The sequence below is a fragment of the Rhineura floridana genome, chromosome 16 (genome assembly GCF_030035675.1).
Source record: "Rhineura floridana isolate rRhiFlo1 chromosome 16, rRhiFlo1.hap2, whole genome shotgun sequence".
Lineage (NCBI taxonomy): Eukaryota > Metazoa > Chordata > Lepidosauria > Squamata > Rhineuridae > Rhineura > Rhineura floridana.
The window spans coordinates 38964275-38983046 of record NC_084495.1 but is presented as its reverse complement, the minus strand read 5'-3'; the positions used below and the strand labels follow the sequence as shown (position 1 = coordinate 38983046).

At 50.7% G+C, this 18772-nt stretch overlaps 1 protein-coding gene across 2 annotated transcripts in view; it reads left to right on the top strand.

Moving 5' to 3' along the window:
• Nucleotides 1-15311: 15311 nt before the first annotated feature.
• Nucleotides 15312-18772, top strand: part of GABRE (gamma-aminobutyric acid type A receptor subunit epsilon) — a 37101-nt gene continuing 33640 nt past the window's right edge. For both annotated transcript variants that reach the window (XM_061599096.1, XM_061599095.1), the window contains exon 1: nt 15312-15981. In XM_061599096.1, coding sequence (XP_061455080.1) covers nt 15584-15981 — 398 coding nt within the window. In that variant the 5' untranslated portion in view covers nt 15312-15583. The remainder of the gene's footprint in view (nt 15982-18772) is intronic.

Genomic DNA, 18772 nt, shown 5'->3' with positions numbered 1-18772 from the left:
GTGGGCTCTGGAGATGCTGCCCTGAACCTGAAGGACGGGCTGTTTATCAGAGTTGATCCAAGTTGGTGCCTGAGCATCAGGGCTGAGCACTGGTCAGACTGAGAACTCAACAAGGCAGGGCCTTTTCATCAGAGTCCTTCACATGCAGAGCAGTGAGCACATCACAGTGAGAGGCCACCCTGACCAACCTGTCTGAGGCACTGGAAGGACACAGACCTAGTAGTGGAAAAGATTCAAAGAAAAGTCTTGAAGGCAATCCAGTGAGGACGGGATGAGAGCTGCAGGGGCTGAGACAATGGCACTCTGACATGGAAGTGTGTGTCAGTGAAATAATAATATTAATTATAATTTAATAATTCATTATTTATATGCTGAGCTTCTATTAAATGTAGAGTAGCAAACCACTGAGGCTCCTTCTCCACATTCTGAAAGGCCTTTGCTGATCTAGCTCTTAAGAAGGCGCTGCCGGGCCCTCCGTTGCATTCCTTTAATTGACTCTGCTTTTCCTTCCATGTTGCTGAGACATCCTGAGGCCTCCCTTCTTCTCCTCAAATATGTTTTCCTCTTTGTGGTACAGGAAGCATTTCAGCCACCTCCTCCTGAACATCTCTGTCCCCACCACCACCCAATTTCATCTCTTTTAAGCATTTCAGCCTCAGTTCTCCAGGGTTTAAGAGTGGCAAACAAGATTAAGATTACAGTTTAGCAAGTATCAGGAGAGAAGTTGCCCAAGTGGCCGCAATTTGCAGCTCTGTGTGTGTGTGTGCATAAGCATGCACATGTGTGACAGACAGAGAGAAACTGTGCACGCAGGGTCATTTGTGCAAGGAGAGGCATATGTCACTCCTATTTACATTCTGAGCATTAGAGATGGAGGTTTGTAGTGTGATAAATCATAGCCGGCAGCATCAGCGTTTCAAAAATGAGCTGAAGCACAGAAGGACACAGAAACACATAAATAAATGAGCAAATCTATGCCACAAATAATAATAATAATAATAATAGTAATAAAATTTTATTTCTGAGTCGCCTATCTGGCCAAAAAACGGCCACTCTAGGCGACGTACAATCCATTAATAAAATACAATATAACAATAATTACTAGGTTAAAACCAAGAACTATCATTAACAGCAGCAGCAAAACTAACTCGCCACAGAGATCCCCTAGGCCTGCCTGAAGCGCCAGGTCTTGAAGGCCCGGCGGAAAACATTCAGGGAAGGGGCATGAGGAAGATCTGCCCTCTCTCTAGTCCTCACCAGCCGAGCTGATGTAGCTGATGGAACTGAGAGAAGGCCTGTGTGGCTGATCTTGTTGGGCGGCATAATTGGTGATACTGGGGGCGCTCCTTCAGATAAACTGGGCCGAGACCATATAGGGATTTAAAGGTCATCACCAACACCTTGAATTGGGCCCGGTAAGCAACTGGCAGCCAGTGTAGATCTACCAACACTGGGGTGATGTGATCATAGCTGTTCTTAATTAAACGTGCCGCCGCATTCTGTATTAGTTGCAGTTTCCGGACCGTTTTCAAGGGTAACCCCACGTAGAGCGCATTACAGTAATCCAAGCGAGAGGAGACCAAGGCATGTACCACCAGCGGAAGCAGATGAACAGGAAGGTAAGGTCGCAGCCTTCGTATAAGATGTAATTGATACCAAGCTGCCCGGCTCACCGCAGAAATTTGAGCCTCCATGGACAGCCGGGAGTCAAGAATGACCCCAAGGCTGCAAACCTGGTCTTTTAGGGGCAATCTTACCCCATTGAATACCAGGTCTATATCACCTAACCTTGCCTTGTCTCCCACCAGTAGCACCTCGGTCTTGTCAGGGTTTAGCCTCAGTCTGTTTCTTCCCATCCAACCACTCCCGGATTCCAGGCAATTGGACGTGGTCTTCACAGCCAAATAAGGAGGTGGGCTCAGTAATAATTCCCAGATGTGCTCTGAGTAAAAACACTCAAACACCACACACAAACCAGCCAGAGGAAAGCATTTGCTGATTTCACAGGGTGGCAGACAGCAGAGGAAGGGAGGTTGAGGCCTCTCCATTGAGTGCGAGGGTCCCATCCCTGGAGGAGCCTTTGTTTAATCTCACAGAATGCAGTCTGTTTCCTTACCTATTTTTCATTTTGTCTGCCGCCACTTGATACTAATCACTTCCTACACTGAGGTCTAAGCTGATGGAAGTGGGGCAAAAGCAACTCCTGTTTGGGTTCTTTTGTGTGTATTCCAGAAGGAAGATAGAGTGAGGGTCCTCCAGCTGGCTAGGCTTGCCAACCTTTACCTGTGCTTTTCTCTACCTAACTTCCTTCCCTTGTAAACTGATATGCTCAGGGAAGCTGAGCTGCCCCTCCTTCCTTCGTCTGCTTTTTCGACTGACCAAGGAGAGAGGAGACATTTCTGTCTTTGCTCTCTCTCCTGAGCCATGAGGGCAATACCCACATTTGGGCATTGTGCCTCCATCTTAGTTAGAAGTGAACTAGTTATGCCTTTCCTATCTACTACATATTTCTATAAATAAAGGAGCTTTTCTTATTTTACTAAGTCTTAAGACTCAGTGATCTAAATGCAGGGTAAAAGCCTGCTACTTAGCTAAATACACACTGGCACCCATGCAGCTCAGGCCACTGAGGATCTCTGCATATTTCCATAACATAAGCCCCTTAAAGGACAGTGGATTACTTCATCCCTTCCCTCTCCATCTCCTCTGACTTTCCATGCTGTCCTGCCTGCTCAATTTGCACTTCTGAAACACTCTCTCTTCCTTCTGTCAGCACATGAAGCACCTCCAGGTTGCTGGGAACCAAACAGATCCTCTCTGCTTCCTTTACACAGCACTCGCAGCTCTAATGATGCTGGAAGCCGAGCCCAGCTGGAGGGCTGATCAATGACGTGCGAGACATGATGGAGCATCTGCTCTGTGCTGGCTGCTTCCAGCGTGTTTCCCAGGTGGGGGACAACTGCTCTTGGAAAGAAGCCAGAGGCTCACCTCACTTCAGGAGAATTTATTGCTCCACCCAGAGCCATCATCACCTCAGTGCTGGTTTCTCACAGGTCAGACACACCTTCCATGAATAAGGGGAGCAGGAACATCACATCATGCCTTGCATGACCTTTGACAGAGCGAAGTGTTTAGGCTCAAACAGTGGTGGCTGGTGCCGATTGGACTGATGGGGCAGGCGTCAGGGAGCCCAACAGTAGGTGGAGCCAAAGCCATTGACAGGCAGAGCCAGCTACCTTCAGTTTTGGCCTCCCCATCCTCCTCCTCTTCCCTGCTGAGTTCCACAAGGGGTGACACTGAGACTAAAGAGACGTGGACAGGAAGGGCTGTCCCCTGGAATGAGTGGAAGGAAGAAGGCAGGCTGATGACAGGCGGAGAGTGGTGGGCAGTGCCCCATTCTCGCAAAGGGACCAGCCTCCCCTGAGCTTGCAGAGGTCAACGGAATGATAAACAAAGCAAACCCCAGTTGCACATTTTGATCACCAAACAGCAATGAGCCCACTGAGGGCAACAAGCTTGAGGGAGGGGAGTGGGGGGAAGCCAATGGATTTAGGAGTCCACTCTGATTGGGGCTGAGATTCCTCCTCAAACACAGAAAAGACACCAAAGCAGTTGGCCAGAAAGGGATGGGAGATGACCAAGGATGGAAACCAGCAGCAGCAATCTGAGCAGCCTGGCCATCAACTGTCTCCTGCCAGGCTCCTGTGAGCTGCCTTCTGGCACTCTTTGTCCTTGGCTCTTGCTGGCTAACTTCCCACCAGCCTACCCCGGGAGAACAATGCCTGGCTCCAGAATCCGCCTGCAGACCTCCCATGTCCTGATTACTCTTTGGGTCTGCAGCTGCTCAGAAGGTTTGCATGCAGAAGGTCCCGGGTTCAGTCCCCAATGGCATCTCCAGAGAGTGCTGGGAAGGCCCCTGCCTGACACCCTGGACAGCCACTGCCAGTCAGTGCAGATAATACTGGCGCGGATGGACCAATGGTCTGACTCAGTACAAGGCAGTCCTCTGCTCCTGTGTCCCCAATGAAACCTGCACAGCCTTTGCAGAGATAGCTGTACATGCTGGCATCAGGTAGTAAAATATGGAGTGGGCAGAGGAAGGGACTGCTTCTTCATGTGGGGTCTCAACCCACTCCCCAAAGAAGCTCCTCTCCAGTCTACACAGACAATTCAATTTGTCACCATGTGGAATGTTCTCAGTTTCTGCCTCAACTGCCGGCACAAAGTACTTCTCTGCCATTTAGAGTTTTGCTGCCTAAAACTCTTTTGAGCCTGGAGGAGACCAGGGATTAATCTTCCTCATAGAATTGCACTATGTGTGTGCGTGTACATCTTCCTTCTTTCAACTTGGTTGATGGCACACATGCATGGTACACTACATGAACACACATGCCTGCCATCAACAAAGATGGCAGTAGCAGCATCAGCACCTTAAAGAAGTCTCTGCCGCCATCTTGGCTGATGGCAGCTCTGCTGTGCAGCATGCACAGCAGCAGAACACAGGAGAGAGGCAGGTAGAGCAAGTGAATGGCCGGGTGGCCTGGAAGCTCCGTCCCTGTGATCTGCAGCAGGGACCCTCACAGAAGGGGAGTGCTACTCTCCCACCCTAACAAGGGGCCCTTCAGGAGGCTCTCTCGGCCACAGGGGCCCTCAGCCAGGGCCCAACCTGGCCGCCCTTTGGCACCGGCCCTGTTCTTCAGCCTTGGATCTTGATGGACTACACCTCCCATCATCGTTGACCATTGTCCACGCTGTCTGGGGAAGATGGAAGTTATAGCCCAACAACATCTGGGGACCCAAAGATGAAGAACAGTGTTATAGGTGCATTGTCCCTCCCACCAGCTGCCCCTCCCTCTTGCTTAGTTCACTAAGATAATAATTAGAAACAACCATTTAAAAGCAAGATTCTTTGCCAGCAGAGAGCAATATGCCTGGAGCCTTTGCCAACAGAGAACTTACCTGCATGTGGAGATGAGTGCCTCCCCTTGGGTTGGGGGCAGTTGCAGCAGTTGTGTACAGCCCATGCCTTCTTCACCTTCTGTTGCTTGCCTGCATGGTGGGGCACTCTGTCCTGACAGTGCTAGCTCCTGGAGTGAGATGGTTGTTTCATTTTGGAGTCCCAAGGCTCTAGGAAGTTTTGGGAAGAAAAGTTCTGATCTGTCTTTTGGAGACAGGCTCTTTGTGCCAAGGACCCTTCTTAATCCACAATCCCCCTCACCAAAGTTTCCCCTGGAAGTGTGCATGACATGCAGCCAGAGAGATATAAGCCCTGGTGCATGGCCTCTAATCTGAGCTCTTGTCTCTCAGTCTGGGGTTTATATATGGGTGATGGTGTTCTGTGACACTGGGTGCAAATTGATGCCATATCACTGGGGCGGATCTGCTTTGCTTTCTCCTACAAGCTCAAGGTCCACCAGCTAGAGCCAAGCACCAAGTAGTTTGCCCTCAGGAATTCCTCATTTCAGCAGCTTAATTTTGGGGTCCTGCTGCAGTTATACAATTGGGAGCCAGTTCTTGGTGATCTAGAATAATCACACAAGACATCTAGCAGTAGGCCCTGATCTACCTCCTGCCTGCCCTTAATCCATCCCAGCAAGGTAGATGGGGTGGTTGTCAGGGCTTAGGGGTGATTGTTTAAACTGATTGTTCTCTCTCCATTGAGTTGAATAGGAATGATCTCCCTTGCATCCATTCCATCTTCAGTGTCAGCTTTCTCCATTGACGGGAGCTGACAAGAGACCACCTGCTTGAAGATCTTGCAGAGGAATTTTAACTTTGAAACTGGGTGGAGATTTCCCAGAGCCAAAGGGTCCCAAATTGACTTCTTCCATGGAACTTTCACCTCTGCCAAGTCATAAGAATTACAGCAACAACAAAGACAAGATTCTCAACAGATTATCCAGTTACAGAACTAGGTATATTTAGGGACTTCTTAAAAAACCACATTCCTGGCTTAAAAGGTAAAGTGGCCCCTTTCTTCTCACAGTCGCTCCGACAATCTCTGGTGCTGCTGTGAAAGGCCTCCTCTAATTTGACAGGGGTCAGACGCCATCAGAAAAAGCACCCAGAGGTAGTTTTCCATCAACTATACACTGCATGAAAAAGAAGATCCATTATGCCATTTATTCTTCAAAGAAATAAATATCCTTACAAGGAACGTAAAATTTAGCAGAAGAGAGAATTCCATCACAGATTGTGACAGCCACTTACAAACAATGAAGAAATTTATCTGCAATGGAGCAGGCATTTCCACAGAGTCAGACTCTGGGAAAATAAGAGCCCTAGAACACACATGCAAGGCAGATGTTGTTGTTGTTGTTGTTGTTAATAAATTATTGTTATTATTAATAATAATCACCATCATGATCATCATGATCATCATCATCTGTTAGCTGTCCTTCACCCAGAGGTCCCAGGGCAGGTTACAACAATTTAAAAATCTGGCATTAAAAACAACCTAAAATCACAAAATAGGATGGGTCCTAAAATATACTTCTCAGGTGTCAAGGGCCAGAGTAAAGGGTACATCTTCAGCATTTGCCTAAAACTGTACAGGAAAGTTGCCAGACACATCTTAGTGGGAAGGGAGTTGCACACTCAGAGGCAGCCACTGAGAATTTCCACTCACGGACCCCCATTCCCACGAGTGCCCTGATCTAGTCTCTAACCCATTCAGGATTATCCTGCTGTGTTCAGGACAAAGGGACAAAGTCTCAAGCTGCCTTCCACTTCTGCATCAAGCCCAGCAGCATCTCCTACAAAGTCGGCAGGGGCCAAGATCCAGAGCAACCAGTAAGGTCAGGTGGGTTTGGCTGGCCGAGGCAAAAGTGAGGCTGAGGCAAGAACAATGGAGGCTAGTCAACTAGGGCTCCTACGGCACAGCCCTCCTAATGAGAATGTCAAGCAATTTCTAGCCTTGCTAGGAAGACTTCTGCTTTATCTGTTGTTATGAGGCTGTCGTGAGCCAGGCAGAAGGGAGAAGGCTGGTCAAAGATGAGTCAGAAGGTGACCGAGGAGGAAGAGGACAGAAGGAAGAACTTGCAGGAGCCCCAACCCCCGTCTCAGACAGTACAGTTCCTCCTGCTCCCGATTTCCCCATGGAATCACCACCTAGCTCATTGGAGACTCCCCAACAGGTCACACCCCCACTGCCCGCCTCTGAGAAGCAGCCAGGCATGTTGGGCATTTCCGTACCCAGCGCTGTCCAGTTTCCCATGCCCAAACTGACGGTTAGAAGCCCCCCTCCATCAGAGGGGGAGCTGGAGATCTAACTACCTTTGCCCAACACGCAGAGGTGCCAGAGGCTGGAAGTTCAACAGGTGAGGTTGAGGAGGAGCCTCCATGTGCTCGCGCAATCCAAGGCTACTTAAGCTGACTCGGGGGGAGCACTCTTGCTGAAGCAACATTTTAGTGCCGCATTAGCATGCTTAATCAGTGGCAGTTTAGGGCCAAAGCTCCTGGCAAACTTAGTTATGTTAATGAGGTGCACTGCTTTCAATGTATCCATAACTTTAATAAAAAGGGAAAAACACAGACACATCTGCAACTGAGTCTTTCAACAACAGGCAGGACAGAGGCCTACCTAGCACAGCCACTATAGCAAATTAGGGAGAAGTCAGGAAGAACATGACTGCTTCAAAAACAACCTCATTTGGTAGCCTTAGCCTATATCAGAATCACACATTGGTTCTGAGCATGCTCAGAGCAGTTTCCCTGAACTTGAAGGCCAGATCTCATCATAGGTAACCAGAGAAGCAGCAGGAAGTGTTTCTTACTCTGCAGAGCATTTTTTTATTTTGTTTAGTGTCTTTTGTGACCTTGCCAGAGAGAACGAACAAGCAAACAACAGTGATTCTCTTTCTATAATAAGTATCTATTTTTTATTAATAATTCTGCATGCTTTTGTGTGAGTTTTTTCAGTGAATTTCTAAAATGAAAAGTTTGAGCTCTTCTTTTAATTTTGAGAAAAATATTTTTTGGGGAAAGAAAAACTGCAAGCAACTTTAAAAGTGTTTTTGTGTTTTTGGCAATAGATGTGTAGGTGTAATCAGTTCATGAATTCAAAAGCTGATGTCATCTTGTAAGGCAGATCAATCTTGTCTGACAATCATACCTGGGCCCTCTTACATGGAGGCTCTTCCCTGCCCACAGTCGTGCAGAGAATAGTTGATATTTTTACTGAGAAGACAGTGGCATGCTTTGCATGTGCAAATGGCACACCTTCCTAAATAAGTGCTGTACAAGACCTGTTGTGATGAAAGCAGCAAGGTTAAAAGCTGCAGCCTTCCCAATTCAAAATGTTACTACCCGCTTGTGGCTCTGGCCAAAGGAAGAAAAGGAGGCTGTGATGATTTGGGTTGTGCCTTATTACATCGCAAGTTCTGCATGTGAGTCTCCCAATTCAGCCACTGACATCCATAGTTTAAGTGGCTGCTGTTAAAAGGCTTGGGAGAAATGGGAGAGACATTTCCCTCCTTGAGGCCTTGGACAGCTGTTGCCGCCGCCACTTGAAGTCAACAGGTATGGGCCAAATGTCCTCACGTGGTGCAAGGCAGCTTTGTATGTTCATCTCCATAGCTTACAAAGGCATCTTGCAGGTCAGAACTCAGCAGTGTCCAGAGATTTGCTTTGTACTCACGTACAAATAAATAGCCCCTGATCAATTAATTTGCCTCTTGCACCTTCCACACATGAAACTCCTCCTTCTGCAGAGATGATTATTTGCATGTCAACATCTCTGGATTAGGGCAGGTAGCCTCTAAAGATTTGTGGAGAACAAGCTCTGAGGATAATACTTATAAGCTAAAGCATCTGATACGGAGGCTGCGCCCCTACCTTCCCAACCATTTGCTCCCACCGGTGGTACATGCCCTGGTCACCTCTCGCCTAGACTACTGTAATGCGCTCTACGTGGGGTTACCCTTGAAAACGGTCCGGAAATTGCAACTGATACAGAATGCGGCGGCACGTTTGATCAAGGGTAGCCGCCGACAAGATCATATTACTCCAGTTTTGAAGAAGTTACATTGGTTACCAGTTGTTTACCGGGCCCAATTCAAGGTGTTGGTTTTGACCTTTAAAACCCTATACGGTTTGGGCCCAGTTTATCTGAAGGAGCGCCTCCAGCACCATCAGGGATGCCGCTCGACAAGATCAGCCTCTCAAGACCTTCTCTTGATCCCACCGGTTAAATCAGCTAGGCTGGTGAGGACCGGAGAGAGGGCTTTCTCAATATTGGCCCCCACCCTATGGAACTCCCTCCCAAATGATCTCCGACATGCCCCCTCTATGATGAGCTTCCACCGGACTTTAAAGGCCTGGCTCTTCAGGCAGGCTTTTGGGATGGGTTGAAACTTTTACTGTATGTTTTAATATTTTAATGTTTATGGTATGCTTAATGTCTAATGTATTATTCTGTTTTGTACGTCGCCCAGAGTGGCTGGGTAACCAGCCAGACGGGCGACTCATAAATCCAAGAATAAATAAATAAAATAAATAAGCTAAAGTTGTTAATATTTGAATCACCAAATACCACCAAACCAGACAGTGGAAATTCATCAGTAGGTGAGCCCCCCCGCCCCGAGTGTTTGATTGCTGGGGATCACTCCATACCTCACACAAACCTGCATGCTGTGTAGTAACCAATTGACCGTCTATCGGGTGGAAAGCTCTAGTTTCCCTCTGCATATCTCTCATTTATAAAATTCTTTACCAATTAAAAGAAATCCCTTCATATAGCAACATAGTTAAACTAGGGAATTGACTCCCACAAGAGGTGGTGATAGCCATCACCATGGGCAACTTTAAAAGTGGATTCGACAAATTCAGGGAGGAGAAGGCTATGAATGTCTGCTAGCCATGATGGCTGTGCTCTGCCTCCATGGCTGGAAGGAGTAAGCCTCTGAATATCGGTTGCTGGGAATCACACTTTGAGAGAGAGCTATTGTACTTGGGTCCTGTTTGTGGGCTTCTTCCTATTAGGGCATCGGGTTGGCCACTGTGAGAACAGAGTGGTTGACTTGATGGGTCCCCTTTGGCCTGATCCAGCAACAGGGCTCTTCTCATGTTCTCGGAATGGAATTATTGCCCTCCTTGGACAGGTTGCATCAGAAATGTGCAGGTTTCCAGCCACCTGGGCATTATGAAGCCTTTGCTAACTGGAGTAAGCTAGAAAAATGCCCCTTCTATGATGAGTTTCCGCCAGGCCTTGAAGACCTGGCTCTTCAGGCAGGCTTTTGGGGTGGGCTAGGTTTTATCTTCATCGTTTTTAGATTTTCAGTGTTTAGGTATTATATGCCTATGTTGTACGTCCCCCAGAGTGGCTGGACAGCCAGCCAGATGGGCGACTAATAAATTCTATAAAAATAAATAAATGTCATTAAGACCCTTCTTGGGCTGTTCTTGGTAATGCCTCCTGTACTAATTTTCTCAGGTTGCTTGCAGTACTCCACCCTATCTGCAGGCTGTGAATTTGTGGACAATCCATTGTTGAGAGTGGACAGAATCTCAAGTAATTCTTGCTGCTTGACATAATTCTCTTTGAAATAAGATGGAAATGAATAAAGCTGCATAATCATCAGTGAAAGAAAGGATGAGTGTGAGAAATAATTGCTACATGGAAACTGCTTCTTGTTTTCTACAATCATGACTCCCAGGCTGGATAATTCAGTCACATCCACATTGTGACTGCTGTTAACTGTATTTTTCAGAGCTCAAGCAAAGAGAAATCGGGGTGGGGGGATCCATTCTTTTTTCAAAGGGATTCTGCTGCAGGAGTTGCTTTGTGGGCCCTCCAGAGCCACTTGGCATGAGCAACAATCAGTTAGAAGAGGGATGTGAATTAACCTTGGCTCTCACCTCATGTGCCAGCGTGGAATTGTACATGCAGAAGAGAGAGCTTCACTCAACACTGCCTCGGCCTGTGGCAGGCTCAGGGTGGGCCATTTGAAAGGCACGCTTTGTGCCCACCATTGGCCGTCCATTCACTCCCAGCCAGTTTGGCTGAGCAGAAACATGCTCTAGATGAGCAGGATTTATTTATTAGATTTGTATCCCACCCTTCCTCCCAATAGGAGCCCAGTGTGACCCTAGACTAGAACTGTGGTGTGCAGACACAACACAAGGAGGCCAAGTGGGAGATCTAGAATGGCAGGCCACGTGGAGTCATCTTCTAAATAAATGAACCATTCTTATGTCAAAGTTGCTGGTCTCCACATCAGATGTGCATGCGAGGGTGGGGGGTGCATGCGCATGGCAAAATAAACAGGGAAAAGGCAAAGACATTCCTCGTCCTCCTGGACCTCTCAGCGGCTTTTGATACCGTTGACCACGGTATCCTCCTGGATCGCCTGAGGGGAATGGGAATAGGAGGCACTGTTTTACAGTGGTTCCATTCCTATCTCTCTGATAGGCACCAGCGGGTGGCATTGGGAGATGAGGCTTCAGACCCTTGGCCTCTCAATTGTGGTGTGCCACAGGGTTCTATCCTCTCTCCCATGCTATTCAACATCTATATAAAGCCGCTGGGGGCCATCATCAGGAGATTTGGGCTTTGGTGCCACCAATATGCGGATGACACTCAGCTCTATCTCTCATTTAAGTCCTCACCAGAGATGGCTGTGGATACCATTTCCAAGTGCCTGGAGGCCGTAAGTGAATGGATGGGAGGAAACAGGCTGAAGCTGAACCCCGACAAGACCGAGGTACTGCTTGTGGGAGATAGGAGGAAGTTGGGTGATTTTGACCTGGTGTTGAATGGGGTAAGATTGCCCCTGAAGGACGAGGTTCGCAGCCTCGGTGTTGTTCTTGATTCCCAGCTGTCCATGGAGGCTCAGGTCGTGGCAGTGAGCCGGGCAGCTTGGTATCAATTACATTTGATACAAAGGCTGCGACCCTACCTCCCTGTCCATCTGCTCCCACGGGTGGTACATGCCCTGGTCTCCTCTCGCTTAGACTATTGTAATGCGCTCTACGTGGGGCTACCCTTGAAGACGGTCCGGAAATTACAGCTGGTACAGAACGCGGCAGCACGTCTGATCAAGAACAGCCGCCGCCAATACCATATCACTCCAGTACTTAAAGATCTGCACTGGCTACCAGTTGTTTACCGGGCCCAATTCAAGGTGTTGGTTTTAACCTTTAAAGTCCTACACGGTTTTGGTCCAGTTTATCTAAAGGAACGCCTCCAGCATCACCAGATAGGCCGCCAAACGAGATCAGCCTCCCAAGACCTTCTCTCGGTCCCACTAGTCAAAACAGCTAAGCTGGTGCGGACCAGAGAGAGGGCATTTTCAATCGTGGCCCCCGCCCTCTGGAACTCTCTGCCTTATGATCTCCGCCATGCCCCCTCCCTGACAGGCTTCCGCCGAGAACTGAAAACATGGTTTTTTAGGCAGGCCTTCGAGACCTCTGTCTAATTTAGTTTAAATTTTTGTATGATGGGAGTAGGTTTGGATTGAGTATACTTATTGTTGTTTTGTATTATATGTTATATTTTACTCTATGTTATATTTTAGTCTATGTACGCCGCCTAGAGTGGCCGTTAATTCGGCCAGATAGGCGGCCTAGAAATAAAATTTTATTATTATTATTAATAAAAGCAGATTACATCAGAGGCTGCCTCCCAAAGACTTGTCTGGTTAATGCAGCATTTTACTTCCTGCCTGTTTCTTTGACCTTATTGTCTTTTGGGTCTCCTGGTTGACCCACTTCCTCCTCTGACCTCTAATGATGTCTGACCCTCCTATAGGACAGAGCACCTTTTGTCCCTGGGCTCTGTGGGAGGCTTTTCCATAGGTGATCTCATGACCTTCCATTCCTCCAACCCACACCTATCCTTCCAACAAAGCTTTTCTCAGCCCATTGTCATCCTCCCTTCAAGTACCCCACCGCCATAACCTTCCCACGCCCCCCTCACTTCTCTAGGCTTCCCTTCCCATCCTTTTGCTTCTCTGCCACTGGATGTCTTCCTCTCTTTGCCAACTGATGCCTCCAGCATTCCCCAAAGCAGTTTGTTATGGGCTGACCCCATGCTGAATGCATTTATATTTCCTCTCTAAAGGCTGCAGTCCAAAACATGTCTACTCACAAGTAAGCTCCATTGGGTTCAATGGGACTTACTCCCAGGTAAGTGTGTCTTGGATTGCAGCCTGAGTCCTTAAAATGTCTGTATTAATCTTAATGTATAGAATATGATACGTCCAGGTATGCAAACCTCCCCATAGTATACAGTCGAGCCGTTCAAAAAAAAGTTTTTTTCCCAGCCCCCCCTTCTTCTAGTTGTAGGCAGGCAGCCAATGGACTCTTGCTTGTATAAACAAAGGAGATCGCAATTTCCAGGAGCTGCACTACTGGAGGAAGCTCCTTCTGTGGCGTGGACAATACCTGCTTCTGGTTGACCTGACTAGTTGAACAGTTAGCTGGTTCCCCTTGCTGCCTCTGACAGATAGCATAGAGAGTCGCTGGGTAAAGGTAGCAGCTGATAAGCAGACAGCCTCCAAACACTCTGATAAAAGGAGATTTTGTACAGTAAGGTGCCCTCTCTCTGCAGGCTTAGTCAAAGATACATTGTGGCCGCTGACAGCCAGAGGTCTGCTCCCAAACAACATGTCTTTCTGGATAAGAGCTAGAAATGTCCAACTAATAGATTAACAAGGAAATGTAACTTGTTTGATGTTGATTCCTTGCAATATAACTTCACAAAATAGAACATTATACTTTAATATATGTTAAATATATACTGCAAGGTATCCTGATGTATAAGCCTGACATGTAACCCTGAGCTGTAATTAAAAAAGAGATATACTCACCAAGGCCAAGTGTATAATCTTGAGCCACTGGCTAAGGAATAAAATGACTGTCCTCACAATGGAGGAAAGTAACACCCCCTCTGGCTCCATACTGATGAGACTGGTGCTTTTTGAATTTGCTCACAATCACACATGAACCGGAGATGGAATTCAACAGCATGGTGTCCAAGCTTGCTGAGGAAGTTAAAATCCACAGCGACAGGAAAGCGCTCCAAAGGAATGTGGATCGATATAACTAAGTGTAAAGTGATGTCTGTTGAGGGGAAAGAAATGTAACTTCACATGCAGGGTGTGGGGAAAGTAGATAGAGAAAACCTCTTCTCTCTCTCTCATAACCCCAGTACTGGAAGTCGCAGAGTTAACTCAGCCATTGTGACAACTCAGTCTGTTAAGACCCTGGTCAAAGTGAGCAAGGGAAGTGACGGCGTATTCACGTCTGGCATACGCAGCCATCTCCCGGGGTGAGAGCCCAGAAAGAGAGAGAGAGAGACCCGTCCTCACAACGCGGATGAAAAGAACAAAGGGAGGAAGCAGGAAGAGCTGCTCAAACACACAAAGTCACAAGGTGGTCACTGAGCAGAACACAAAACATTACTACTTCTGCCTGGCACCCCCTTACTTTTTTGGGAGCAGGGTCCCAGCCAGGTCCCTATGTACGAGCCATTCAGTATGGAAAGGGAGTGTGTTAGCCACTGAGAAGAGTCCTTGTCCTTTCGTGCTGATTGGAGCCAATCAGAGTGAAAGGAAGTGAGTCAGCCACTGAGAGGACTCTTCTCAGTAGTTAACAAACCGCCTAGCCTTTCATGCTGACTGGCTCCCAGGGAGGTTTGTTGGAGTGCAGTGGGTGGGGACTCACCAGAAGAGGAGAAATGAAAAAGGGGTGCGGCTGTAAGGGGGTGCGGCCTGACGCTTCTGAGCAGAAAGGCGCGCACATGCACACGCACCGCACTGGTGCAGGTGACTGACTGCAAGCCAAAGCCAAACTCTGCTTGAAGAGTGTCCCCCAGAACAGGAGCTCTGACCCTGTTGGTAAGGGAAGACAGTGCAAGAAGCTGCGGCCCATTGGTTGCCCCGAGGGAGAGGCCTGGAGGGCGGCGGCGAAGCTTCCGAGCCCCCCAGGAACGCTGCTGGTAAGAAGCCAGGGTGTCCCCTTCAGCTCGGAGATGCTACCCTCCTAGGCCTAGCCCCGACGGTCCTGGACGTGATTCCCGCGCAGCGCCTTCTGGGCGCTCCAGACAAGCCAGCGGCTTTCTTCGCCAGCCACGGAGGCGCTTCTCGCTCCACACCGTCCCTCCCCCCGTCTAATCGCCCTTGGGCATCCCGAGAGCCGTTGACTTTGGATGTTTGGGGACACTGCCCGTTGCCAGCCGGGGGTGGTAGAGGGCGCACGCCGCGTGTCCTGCGAGGGGCTTTAGGACCCAACGGGCTGGGAGCTGCTCCCCCGCCGGCCCGGCTGCGTCTGGCGCTCTTCATTTGCGAGGTAAACACGGAGGGCGGACGCCGGGCGGCGCGATGCCCAACTTTTGCCATTCGCCCCCGGAGGAACCGCCGGGAGAAGCGAGCCCGAGCGGGAGCAGTGACGGCGGTGGGACTGACAGGCAAGGGCCCCTCGTCTCCTCTGGCCCGCCCGAGGGGCGGCGGTGACCCGGAAAGGCAGCAGCCCCGGCCCGGCCCGGCGGAGGGCTTCAGCAGCTCGCCCTCTTGCCGCCCGGCGCTAGGGCCGGACGGGGCTGTGCTGCGCCGCCGCCTCCCCTTGGGCGCCCTCTTGTCCCGGAATGCTGCTCCCGCAGCCGCCGCCCGCAGCCGCCCGCGGCAGCATCCACAAGGGCTCTGGCTCCTGGCGCTCGGGCCGTCCAGCCCCTAGCGCCGGCGCTCGGCAGAAGCCTTTCCCCCGGCGGGTGCGGTGCGCTGCGAGCGGGAGGGACGGGCTTCCTGCCGCCGCCGCCCACCTCGGGAGGGACCAGAGAGGCGCCGCCTCGGCCCGGCAATCGAGCGCCCCGGCCGGCTGGCTGCCTGGCTGCCTCAGCCTCTGCCCCCCCTCAGCTGTCCGCCTGGCTGGGCAGGAGGGGAGCGCGGGGCGCCTGCGTGGGGCTCGCTCGGGGGGCACCTTTAGGATGTGTCCGAGGAAAGTTCTCCTGCTGTGCCTGATCGTCTGTCCAGCCTTGCAGAGCAGGTGAGCGAGCTCCTCAGCTTCGGTCCGTCCTTCCCCGAATCCCGCCGAGACGCCGCCGCCGCCACGCCGCTGGCATGCGCCCCCTCCCCCTCCAAAACCCGGTTGTCTGTGGATGTTTCGCTTCTTTTTGGCATGCTGCGCGAGGAGCGCGGGAATTCTGCGGGGAGTTCACCGGAGCGCCGATTGGCGTCACCGAGAAGAATGGTCGAAAAGGAATGGGCCGCTTGGCCTCACTTGCCTCGCCCGTAGAATGGGAGACGTTGCAGGGATCTCGGGCCCTTTGGACGTGGCTTGGCGAAGCAGCGGCGGGTCGCCTGACTTGGCGGCTTCCCTTTCTCTCAGAACTGAGAGGGGGAAGCAACCCTAGAAGGCGGGAAGGAGGGGACCGGTGGGCTTCTTTCCTGGTGGTTCTGTGGCACCTGCCCCAAGGCTGCTTGTGGCCCCATTGCTCTCCTCTTCTGCAGGGCCCCTGTCTAGACCCTGGCCTGGCAGAAGAGGAACTTGCTTCTTATAAAGCCTTGGCAACAGTTTGGAAGAAGGGGGGCATTTTCTCTCCCTCCCTCCCATCTTTCTGCATACAAGGCTCAGGGCAAGTAAACAAAATACACAGAGTCATAAAACAATGCATGTAATGACTTAGCCCCCTTTAGGAGGAAAAAGGCCCTTGGACACCTTTCTTGCCCAGTGCAGCTTTCCATTGCTTCTGGGAGATGCTCAGGTTGTGTCTGTGCGAAGGAGACAGAAGTCCTGGAGCTCCCCAGTGCTTGCCCTCTAGCAGGGGAAATTTGTTGCCTGATGAGAGGCCCAGAGGACACCCTCAGTGGACCTTGGAGATGGCAACAAGAGGATTCGGGGAGTCCCTCTGATGCTGGCCTCTGCAGACCAAAGCCAGCACTTTGGCATGTGCCCAGGAAGTGCTTGGACAGATTTGGTGGGTCTTTCTCAGTCGAAGAAAGCGGCTGCATGAGGCAGGCAGGCAATCCGCCAAGCGAAGACCCAACTTGCTCACTGGCCAAAGGGGTCTTTCCCCCCCACCGCCGTCACCACTGCAGCGCCTAGCAGCCCAGAGTCCCCCAACCTGCCTCTTCTCTGAAGCAGCTGCCGCACTCCACCCCATAGCGCGTCCTTGTGAGGGGAGCACCTCAGGTTGGCAGAGGGGAAGGAGGGCGTGTGGCCACTTGCCCAGAGGCCAGAGGGGCTGCCAAGCCGAGCCTCATTCAGTGTACCATGAGGAGGCCACAGTGCTTGCCAGAAACTCCTGGGAGGGAGGGAGGGAGGGAGGGAGCAGCTGGCTGCGGTGTTGTCTCCAAACGAGACACTCTGGGGCTGGACTCCATAACCACGGGCTAAGAACCCCGAGCCCCCAGTTTGAGCAAGGGCCTGGCTGCAGTTAACCACCAGTGATGGGGGGAAAGGGGCCATGGCAGGGGTAGAGGAGGCTCCTGTGGGTGGCGTCCTCTGGGCTGGGTTGGCAACAGGCGCTGGGGCACTTGGTTGAGGCACAGCTGCACCCAGCCCTGGCCTCTGCTGCTCCCCCTTTGGCTATTGTCCCGTGGTAGCGAGGCAGAAAGTGGTCTCCAGCTGGTGGGTGGGCGGGCAGAGGAGAGAAAGCCCAAAGCGAGGGCGTTTAAGTGGTCTTCACACTCTGCTTGTGAAGTTAATGGATGCATCAGGAAAATGCATGCCGTCAGCAGATCATTTCCCTCAGCACTCTGGGGAAGGGAGATTTGGTGGAATGGAGCTAATTGCAGGAGTAAGACAACTTAAGGCCCATGAAATCCCTGATGTCTGGGGCTGCAGGCAGAATCCCCCCTCTGAGGGCGGGAAAAGACTGTCACACTACTGAGCTAGGCATGGGGGGGGGATTGGAGGCCTAGAACAACTGGACTTACTGGTGTGCTCATGTTTGACACACACACAGTCCCAGCAGGGGCCAGCCTTTTGTCATGTACATCCAATAAGTCTCCTGAATGCCTGTAGATTTACAAATCCCTAACAGGACCAGCAGTGCATAAGTGCTGAGAGAGATGGAGAGGGAACAAGAGTTTGTGCCTGGCTCCCACAACTCCCCAGTACCGAGAGAGGCATCCTTGGACACCTGGCAAGGCCCACACCTCTGCTGGGGCCTCCTTCTCCTCCTTGGTCGTGTGGATCCACCTGCCTTTTCTGAGCATCCAAGCTGAGACCAGAGGAAGGAGGTCCAACAGCTTCCTTCTCTTGCCTTGTGGAGGAGCTGGTTGGGCTCAGAGGGAAGATGGCAAGTGATGGCAGCAGGAACAGAAGGGGAGAGGAAATGGCACACTGTGGGCATCATGCCCAGAGGCCCGCAAAGCCTGGAGCTGGCACCACCCAGACATGTCCAGGGCTTCTTCATTCAGGGCTCTTGTCTTGAATATGCAGTCTCGCCTTGAATTCTCCGGAAACACGAGGGTCAGCTGAATGGGCTATGAGGCCAGACAGATGTGCCGGTTAGAAGCAATTTGGGCCCACTGAAGATGTGGAAGTGATGTTTGAGGAAAGCCCTGCAGCAGCTGAGTCAGGCCAAAGGGGGCCCATCTGGCCCAGCATCCTGTTCTCATAGTGGCCCACAATAGGACCTGAGCTCAGCATCAACTTCCATCTTGTGATTCCCACAAACTGGTCTTCAGAGGCACCTGCCTTTGGCAAGGAGAGGCAGAGCACAGCGTCATGGCTAGCAGCCAGTGGTAGCTTCATCCTCCATGGATGTGTCTAGACCAGCCTTTCCCAACCAGTGCGCCTCCAGATGTTTAGACTACAACTCCCATCTTTC